At 33.5% G+C, this 10063-nt stretch overlaps 2 protein-coding genes, 2 non-coding genes and 1 pseudogene across 4 annotated transcripts in view; 1 reads left to right on the top strand and 4 right to left on the bottom strand.

Annotated features, from left to right (window-relative positions):
- Nucleotides 1–2572, top strand: part of LOC104763785 — a 3882-nt pseudogene extending 1310 nt beyond the window's left edge.
- The window catches only part of LOC104763791 (nucleolin 1-like), a 38399-nt gene that overhangs the window by 6952 nt on the left and 21384 nt on the right, over nucleotides 1–10063 (bottom strand). The gene's annotated exons all lie outside the window — the stretch shown is intronic.
- Nucleotides 2588–6051, bottom strand: LOC104763786 (probable tRNA (guanine(26)-N(2))-dimethyltransferase 2). The gene is made up of 12 exons (XM_010487165.2): nucleotides 5956–6051; nucleotides 5281–5565; nucleotides 5097–5184; nucleotides 4884–5005; nucleotides 4665–4804; nucleotides 4501–4573; nucleotides 4282–4370; nucleotides 4048–4153; nucleotides 3594–3806; nucleotides 3315–3509; nucleotides 3150–3227; nucleotides 2588–3057 (listed from the first exon to the last, which is right to left on the bottom strand). The coding sequence occupies exons 1-12, from the start codon at nucleotides 6049–6051 to the stop codon at nucleotides 2758–2760; spliced, it is 1785 nt and encodes a 594-aa protein (XP_010485467.1). The 3' UTR covers nucleotides 2588–2757.
- On the bottom strand, nucleotides 8315–8388 carry TRNAI-AAU. The gene has a single exon. It is a non-coding gene; the product is annotated as a tRNA-Ile (tRNA).
- On the bottom strand, nucleotides 8815–8888 carry TRNAI-AAU. Its single transcript has one exon. It is a non-coding gene; the product is annotated as a tRNA-Ile (tRNA).

The following is a 10063-nucleotide window of genomic DNA, read 5'->3' as shown; positions in this document are numbered from 1 at the left end:
TGTTTGCTTCAAGTTTACACAAATTCTCGAGATTTCGTGTCTGCTTCTATGGTGTTCGACAAAATGCCGCTGAGAGATGTTGTTTCTTGGAACAAAATGATCAATGGTTACGCCAAGAGTAATGACATGGCTAAAGCGAATTCTTTCTTCGATATGATGCCTGTGAGAGATGTTGTGTCGTGGAACTCAATGCTTTCTGGGTATCTACAGAACGGTGAGAGTTTGAAATCTATTGAGATTTTTATTGACATGGGGAGAGCAGGCATTGAGTTTGATGCTAGAACTTTTGCAATCATCTTTAAAGTGTGTTCCTTTTTAGAAGAAACCAGTTTAGGAATGCAGATTCATGGGGTTATTGTTCAAGTGGGTTGTGATACTGATGTGGTTGCTGCAAGTGCATTGTTGGATATGTATGCAAAAGGTAAGAGATTTGACGACTCTCTAAGAGTGTTTCAAGGTATTCCGGATAAGAACTCTGTCTCATGGAGTGCTATAATCGCTGGCTGTGTTCAGAATAACTTGTTGTCCCTTGCTTTGAAGTTTTTTAAGGAGATGCAAAAGGTAAATGCTGGAGTGAGCCAGTCAATTTATGCTAGCGTCTTGAGGTCATGTGCTGCGTTATCCGAATTGAGATTAGGCGGTCAGTTACATGCTCATGCCTTAAAGTCAGATTTTGCAGCAGATGGTATAGTGAGGACGGCAACATTGGATATGTACGCAAAGTGTGATAATATGCAAGATGCTCAAATTTTGCTTGACAAGTCAGAAAATCTTAATAGACAATCTTATAACGCAGTGATTACTGGTTATTCGCAGGAAGAACATGGTTTTAAAGCTCTCTGGTTGTTTCACCGTCTCATGTCGTCGGGTCTTGGTTTCGACGAAATAAGTTTATCAGGAGTGTTCAGGGCTTGTGCCTTGGTGAAAGGTCTTTCAGAGGGGCTTCAGCATTACGGTTTGGCGATAAAAAGCAACTTATCGGTAGATGTTTGCGTTGCAAATGCTGCTATTGACATGTATGGGAAATGTCAAGCTCTGTCTGAAGCCTTTCGTGTATTTGATGAGATGAGAAGAAGAGATGCTGTGTCTTGGAATGCGATTATAGCAGCACATGAACAGAACGGAAAAGGATGTGAAACACTTTCTCTTTTTGTCTCGATGCTCCGTTCTAGGATTGAACCTGATGAGTTTACCTATGGAAGCGTATTGAAAGCTTGTCCTGGTGGTTCTTTGGGTTACGGTATGGAGATTCATTCCAGCATTGTCAAATCAGGAATGACTTCGAATTCCTCTGTTGGATGCTCTCTGATCGATATGTATTCAAAGTGTGGAATGATAGAAGAAGCGGAGAAGATACATAGTCGATTGTTTTTAGGAGGCGATGTCTCGGAAGAGCTTGAAAATATACACAATAAGAGACTGCAGGAAATGTGTGTTTCATGGAATTCAATCATTTCCGGATATGTATTGAAGGAACAAAGTGAGGATGCTCAGATGCTTTTTACCCGGATGATGGAGATGGGTATACCTCCCGACAAATTTACTTATGCAACGGTTCTTGATACCTGTGCGAATCTAGCTTCCACTGGATTAGGTAAACAGATTCATGCTCAGGTCATCAAGAAAGAATTGCAATCTGATGTGTATATCTGCAGCACCCTCGTTGACATGTACTCGAAATGTGGAGATCTTCATGATTCAAGATTGATGTTTGAGAAGTCACGGAGAAGAGATTTCGTGACCTGGAACGCCATGATTTGCGGGTATGCACATCATGGGAAAGGAGAGGAAGCCATACAACTGTTTGAGAGAATGATAGTAGAAAACATAAAACCGAATCATGTAACTTTCATATCGATACTCCGAGCTTGTGCTCATATGGGTCTAATTGACAAAGGACTAGAGTACTTCTACATGATGAAGAGAGATTATGGTTTGGATCCTCAGCTACCTCATTACTCGAACATGGTAGATATCTTAGGAAAATCCGGAAAAGTCAGGAGAGCATTAGAGCTTATTCGAGAGATGCCATTCGAAGCAGACGATGTTATATGGAGAACCTTGTTAGGAGTCTGCACGATACATAGAAACAATGTAGAGATTGCAGAAGAAGCAACTGCTGCTCTGTTGAGATTGGATCCACAAGACTCTTCAGCTTATACTCTTTATCAAATGTATACGCAGATGCAGGAATGTGGGAAAAGGTTTCAGATTTGAGAAGAAGTATGAGAGGCTTTAAGCTTAAGAAGGAGCCTGGTTGCAGTTGGGTTGAGATCAAAGATGAGCTTCATGTGTTTCTCGTTGGAGATAAGGCTCATCCTAGATGGGAAGAGATCTATGACGAGCTTGGTTTGGTTTATAGCGAAATGAAACCGTTTGGTGATTCTTCTTTGGAACCTGAGGTTGAAAGAGAAGAACAGAACCAATGGTGCTACTAGTAAATGTGTTTACTCAGGTAAATGATGTGGGTGTATTTACTTGAGTAATTTTTCTCTACCATTGATGTGTAACATGTGTTCAATGTAAAGTTGTGAAATTTTGTTCCAAATAACTACAGTATGATAGTGACATTTATAAGAGGTTTCAATAAAATACTTTAATTTTTATTTTTAATCCAAAATAACTTAAAATCACTACAAGGGTAAATTTTTAAATGAGAAAACTAATAAGATCACAACAGAAAGAATCACAACAAATGGGTCACAACGCTCAGTACTATCAAAAATGGTTAAACAGAAATGTGATCTCTGACTTGTCTTATGATGTTGAAGAAATATCCTCTGTTGTTGTCTTCTGGCGTTTCAGATCAACCTTGTCTTTGAGATTATCTTCTTGCTCTGCTTCATCTTCATCTTCTTCTTCTTCTTTAAGTTCTTCATGGTGTTGATTAAGATGACCATTAACGGCTTCATGACCAATCAGGGAAACATGTTTGCTCGTGATTTGGCGACCAGCCCTAAGCTTTGGACCCCAATGCTTCTCAGGATTCGGAAGAAAACGAGCTATTTTCTTCGCCTGCGCCTTGCTCAACGAACCAATGTGACGCGAAAAATCAACCTGTCCAAAACACAAGATGGTTTCAAAAAAACAGATCAAGTTTAGAACAGTATTTTAGTTTCAAACAATACAGACAAAGCTGAGCAAAATACCTGATGTGATGGTTCTTTGGACAAAATTATACTTCCGGGGTGTTCAGGGGATTGTGCCTTTATAGGATGATTCTTTACCTACACCAAAACAGCACCAACCATCAAAAAACATTATTAGGTAAAATGAAACAAGGTCACATTATGAAAATCATCAACTTAGCTTACCCAGCAGCGCATAATGTCCCAGATAATCTCCATAGGAGCATCAGTTTTCATGCCGAGCGGATTCACATGAGTCCCCGAGATCCGGTAATTAGCATTAATAACCGCTGATCGAAACATAGCAGCTGATGGTGAAATGCATTTTAAAGTCGCACAAAGATTATGCAGACTCAAAAACAGAGGAACATCTAGCAATTCCTGAAACATAACAAAAAAAAATCAAATTTTTAACCGGTTCTTCAGAAAACTGAACACACAAAACTGAACATCTTAGCAACTTACCTCGGAGACTGTAGTAAGTACAGCAGAGATCTTGTCATAAGCAGGATATCTGTCTTTCATGGAATTCACACTGCTTAAAATTGAAGTCACCCATTCTGGATCATGCATTGGAGCGGACCATATTGGTCCACCCATGTTATATTTTTTCCCACAGTGGCTGCAGTCCTGCTGCACAACTGGACCAATTGCTGGTAGATACCTCACACTGTTGTTCTACCAAAGCAAAAAAATATGATTCAATAAAATACGGTCTCAGGATAGAAATTAAACTACTTTGGAACTAGTGACCTCAGATAGTTTAAGAGTATCACAAAAGAAGTGGAACTATGACATACACTATTGACACACGTAAAACCATAACAAGAATCATTGGCTATATTCCAAGTTTCTATCATCTTTGGGAGATGCATTGCATAGAATAGAGAATGTGTGAAATTTTCTAGCATATGTATACCTTAGGGAGAGATCTTCCGACAGGTTGAAGATGATATGAATCACAGCCAATGCATTGATAGACGTAAGAAAGCTTCAATGGAGTGTTCTTCATTGCACTCGCCGAGCTGATGATTTTCATTAAGAATTCATTAAGCTTTGAGGTTTCAGTGAATCAAAAACCAAAACAAAAGTGTTTTGTAAAATCTGTATAACTGAGATGTAACGTGTTTTGATTAGACAAGGAAAAACTCACGAGTAAACGCGGACAAAGACACGAACATAGAAATCCATTTGCACAGATAGCACCGGAACAATATACCGCTTGTAGCGGTTTGCATGGCTCTACATTCAATCATAACCAAAAGGTAAAAAAGAAAACATAAGAAAACAATCTAAAACCTGAGAGAATTGGTAGTAAATGACAGAAACATGATTATTTAGTAAAAACTGGATTTGGCTAAGATAAACAGACCTCGATGCTGGCAAGAAGGATCCGCAAAGCCATCTCATGACAATACTTTCCTCTCAATGGGTAAGAACCATATCTGATATATTAAGGATTTAAGGATCAGTTCAGCGAAAAAGGCATCATCGTTACTTGTTTAAAAGAAAGGTGTGAACTAAAAAAATACTCACTTGGAATAGCAAACTTCACCGTTACCACCACATAACACTGCCATGTCAGTTGCTGTACACATTAGCAATCCACCATCCGTGACCGATTGTATAGCAGAGTCAAGGAAAATAGAAGGTGATCCATATGGATCAAGATCAACCTGACAACATTATTAACCAAAATTACTTTAACAGAAGCAACTCTAGCAATATGCAAATGAACACAGTAATAATGCTTACCACATCAAATTCTTTAGGGTGGGTAATCATATGGACACGAGCATCTGTATGATGTGACTCCACCTTTGAAATAGCCACCGTGCCATTGAACTTTATGTTTCTCTGGCAAGCTTCGACTGATGCTATTAAAAGGAAAAAGGAACAACATTAGGTATTGATACAGGAGAGATATGAGTAAAAATATATCTATAAAGGAATGAAGGAAAAACTTACCTAGGTCATTGTCTAACGCCACAACCTGACCAATTCCTTCTATTTCGCGTGCATATCTTAGAGCCCGTAACCCAGAAGCTGACAAAGCCTGAAGATTGAAGTATGCAATGTTATTTAAGTGCAAAGATCACAATAAGGCACCAAGCTATGAAACAAGACAGTGAGTACAAGAATATAGGAGGACCTCAAGCACTTTTGGTGGCTTAGGCTCTCTAGGTGCAAATCCTTCTGTTGTCTTGGCAAGATCTTTTGATGCAGAGCTTGGTGGGCCATCCTCAGATGCTACTTTGTGTTCACCATTACTCATACCGTTCTCACTAGGAGTTTCTTCCTTGGAAGCATCAGAAGAATCCTTGCCGTTCACTTTGGAAGCTGGTCTAGTTCTTTTAGATGGCTTACCTTCATATTCTTGTTTGCGTTTCGATATAAATTCCCTTAGGACAGCAATAGACATATCTCTATTGTTCACCTAATCATTCATTATAGACATAAACAGGCATACATTATTGACTAAACAATAAATTAACTACTCACTATAAAACTGACTAACAATCAAAATTTGTGATACTTTTGGTTCCTCTCACGAACATAAAAATCCAAACTTTGGAACAATCACTGACAGTTCTGGGAGATTCCTAGATTTTTTTAAAAAAAGGTAAACTAATTCTCTAGTTCCAGAGCAAGGCTTCAGCTAATTGAATTTGAATCAGTGTTCAGTGTGTCTAACCAAAGCAAAAACATTTAAAAACAGATCAAAGCAGCCAATACAATGGAACAGAAGCACCAATTCAGATAAATATATCTCAGCTTAACTTAAGAAACAACAAAACATTCATAAAAGAAGAGAAGTTAGAAAAACCTGAGCTTTATTGAAGAAGACTTGATTCTTCTTGTGCATGAGAATCTCAGCTTCTCCTTCCTTGATAACAGTATAATCATTCAGATCCGTTTCCATTGCTTAATCTTAGTCTCTCTATTCACAATATCGGATTATGTAAACTCAACGACAAATCTCAAATACGTATTGAAATAAATTAAAAAAAATCTTATGCGCTTCCTTTTCAGAGACAAAGATGAGATTTTGATTGGAGTTCGAGGAGCCAAAATACAAACAAGGAGCAGCTTAAACTTCAAAGTTGAAACTTATAAAACCCTACTACGGACCGGACACATCATAAACTGTATTTGCCTTTTTTTCTTTTTTTTTTTTTCCTTCAATCTGATTTCTAATTACTTATCTATCTGATTGAATTTGGACATAATTGATCAAATTAGAAGATAGCGGGTATCTATACTATATTAAAAGGGAAACACTTTTTCAAAGCAAAAAATGAAACATACAATTAGGATAAATATTGTCATTGAATCAATTATAAAGCATACAATAGGATAGGGACAGTCACGTAATTTTATACAACAAAACAGGCGGATCTATATGTGACCCGGGTTTTCTATATTCGGATCGTGTTTTACAAATTGGATCAGGAAAAAAAAATCTCGGATCTAAACAGAATCGATCAGACCACGATTATGTATAATAAAAGTCAAACAAAAATATATATAATATAAATATTTTATGGAAGTAAAAACAAATCAGTATCCGTGATTAGTAACTTCCATAGTTATTACTGTGGAACATTAATCACAAATCCTAAATAACATATAATTCAATATAGAAAACTATCCATATTTAAATTCAAATTTAAAATGAACATTAAGTTGAAATCTCGAAATTACCTTATCTAATGATATCAAATCAAATATCTTATTAATCTCAATTGGTTGTTAATTAGCATTCTAAATTTGACCACAATTTCAGTGATTTATCATAATCGTTTTTAATAAGTAAATTAATGTGATACAAACTCTACACGTTTCATATATTTTTTTTATTTAGTTTAAAAGATTTTAAATTATCACATATACGAGATCTAGGTACTTACCAAAATATGTAGTTACCTTAGCTACTTGCAAAACGGGTATAAATTCAAAATTATATATTTGCACAAAAAAAATCAAAATTATATATAAGTAAACATATATATTTAATTTGGTTATATAATTTTGAGATATTTTCGGAAATATTAATTATTGATTTTGATGTTACCTAATATACAAATCGAACAGTTTAGAATAGATTGTATTGAGTTAACCTAATCTCTATATAAGACGCGTCGGAGTATTTTGTTTCATTCACTCGCAAAAACTTCTCTGAGTATCAATATTTTGAGTTTTGAGTTTTCTAACTTTTATTTTTCAATATCTTTTAGTTTTTCAAATTTGAAACTCTTCAAGAACATGTGAAACATAAAAGTCAAGAGTGTAAAACTTTTAAAATACGGATGATGTAAAACAATAAGTTGTTATAATCGATTTAATCTTACAATTCTTTTTGATTAATTACGGTTTTTTTATGTTAGTACATATATAATTAACTATAATAGTGTACTTTTACTTTATAGATTATAGATACATGAAGGTACCAATATACATTCATGGCGGTATTAATATATAAAGGAATTTAATAGTTTTTAGCCAAACATGTTTTAGTTTGCCAAAAAAAAACAAAAACAAACATGTTTTAGTAAGATTTATATATATATATATATATATATGTTTGCAGGCGGTAAAAATAACAAATGTTGTTACTACATATGGTGTTAAAGAGAAAACATGAAGAAGTTAGAGATTCTAATCAATTTCACTAATTGATTGTGTTGAAATTTTATATATAGAGGAAAACAACATCTATATATATATTTTAGGATAATTATTTCAAAAAATTTGGATGCTTTTAAATTTATCCAAATTTAGGATCATTAGTGTCAGAAATTACGTTTGTAAACAACTTCAATCCAGTTTGGGCGACTAAATTAGAGTTCTATTTTAATAAATGTTTGGTTGAGAAAAAAGATATATTTTATAGATTAATTTTTTTTTAAACGCCTTTATCCATGGCTTTTGTAAATTTCGCAGGACGAATGAAGATATTGCTCATGTGGTTTTTGGTTAATAATATTTGTTAAAAATATGTTTACAAACGTAATCTCACACATACATAATATATTGTAGACCTGATAAATAACTTTGACTTTTGAAATCAATTCCGCACGTACGTGCGGGTCCAAATCTAGTGAATATATATAAATAAAAAGTCAGGTATTTGTTTTAGACCAAAAGAAAATTATAAGGACCAGATTAAATAAATTACAAAAAAGTGGCCCATGCAGGTTTCGAACCTGCGACCTTCGCGTTATTAGCACGACGCTCTAACCAACTGAGCTAATGGGCCATTTAAATTTATCCAAATTTAGGATCATTAGTGTCAGAAATTACGTTTGTAAACAACTTCCATCCAGTTTGGGCGACTAAATTAGAGTTCTATTTTAATAAATGTTTGGTTGAGAAAAAAGATATATTTTATAGATTAATTTTTTTTTAAACGCCTTTATCCATGGCTTTTGTAAATTTCGCAGGACGAATGAAGATATTGCTCATGTGGTTTTTGGTTAATAATATTTGTTAAAAATATGTTTACAAACGTAATCTCACACATACATAATATATTGTAGACCTGATAAATAACCTTGACTTTTGAAATCAATTCCGCACGTACGTGCGGGTCCAAATCTAGTGAATATATATAAATAAAAAGTCAGGTATTTGTTTTAGACCAAAAGAAAATTATAAAGACCAGATTAAATAAATTACAAAAAAGTGGCCCATGCAGGTTTCGAACTTGCGACCTTCGCGTTATTAGCACGACGCTCTAACCAACTGAGCTAATGGGCCATTTGCTTATGTTTTGATTATGTTTTCAGATTTGCTTATCTTTTCCGTATGTTTTCCGTTATTTCTGTTTAATCGTTGCTACAAGTACCATAAACTTGTCAAACTCCATTTCTTTCCACTCTCATAACAATTAGGATATTTCTTTTTTTTTTTTTTTGAAACTTAACAATTAGGATATTTCACTACTATCATGGAGAACCTTTATTTTGTACAAAAGCTGCATTGATATTTAGTCAAATTTAAGAGCTTCATTAAGCGTATTATGGTCAAACATGAAAACGAAAACATGGAATTATTAAATTTAGATACTTTTTCAGATAATTATTCAGATTAAACTCATATAAATAAGAGTTCTTTAAAAATAATATATTATTTAACAAGCTACAAAATAATTGCAATCTTACCTAAAATATTTCTAATATCGATAATTACGAGATTTTATAGTTTTTTAGAAAAAAAAAGATTTTGTTTGATATATATGAATATAATATCAACAAATAATCATTTTTAAATCATAATCTTCCCTTAAATTTTATTAATTTATTCCATAATTTTTTAGCAGCTCTTGTATTGATAGATGTTCATTACTCGATGTAACCTCAGATGGGCTTCAAACTGGTGGATAAATGAAACCGCCCAGCACGTGTTACCACATTATACTACAAAAAATAGGCATATTGCATTAGTTAATATGTGTCACATAAATAATTAATTTAAATTTGAATTATTTTTTTATAAATGATACCAAAAATAAAATTTAACATCAATTTAAATAACTGATGCTATCAGTAATCTGATTTACATCAATTTAGTATAATTGATATATACTTTTATTAATTTGCATCACTTTTAAAATATTGATACAAAACACTAATTTTACATCACTTAAACAATCGATATAATTTATAATTTATATTAACATCACTTAAAAAATCGATACAAATTTACATCAATAAAAAGTGATGTTAATTATATGATTTCACATCAATTGTTAAACCCAATGATGATGTATATTAATAGGGTTTGAATAAGATTTGATTTACTAATGGTAATGTATTAGTAAAGATTTTAATAAATTTTTATTGAGATTTTAATATATATTTTCAACAGTTTTTGCTATACAAAATATAATAATTATTAAAAAATATTTTTTTAATAAAATAAATTAGTAATAA

The sequence above is a fragment of the Camelina sativa genome, chromosome 19 (genome assembly GCF_000633955.1).
Source record: "Camelina sativa cultivar DH55 chromosome 19, Cs, whole genome shotgun sequence".
NCBI lineage: Eukaryota > Viridiplantae > Streptophyta > Magnoliopsida > Brassicales > Brassicaceae > Camelina > Camelina sativa.
The sequence above is the reverse complement of the archived record's forward strand: the minus strand, read 5'-3'. Positions and strand labels throughout refer to the sequence as shown.

Bases quoted from the DNA above. Each gene is read 5' to 3' on its own strand.
- LOC104763786 (XM_010487165.2), bottom strand. From the start codon at position 6,051: ATGGAAACGGATCTGAATGATTATACTGTTATCAAGGAAGGAGAAGCT. The intron at 4,371-4,500 runs GTCTGTTTATCT...GATTGAATGTAG, and splicing joins TCCTTCTTGCCAGCATCGAG to AGCCATGCAAACCGCTACAA. The intron at 4,154-4,281 runs GTGAGTTTTTCC...GAAAATCATCAG, and splicing joins GTCTTTGTCCGCGTTTACTC to CTCGGCGAGTGCAATGAAGA.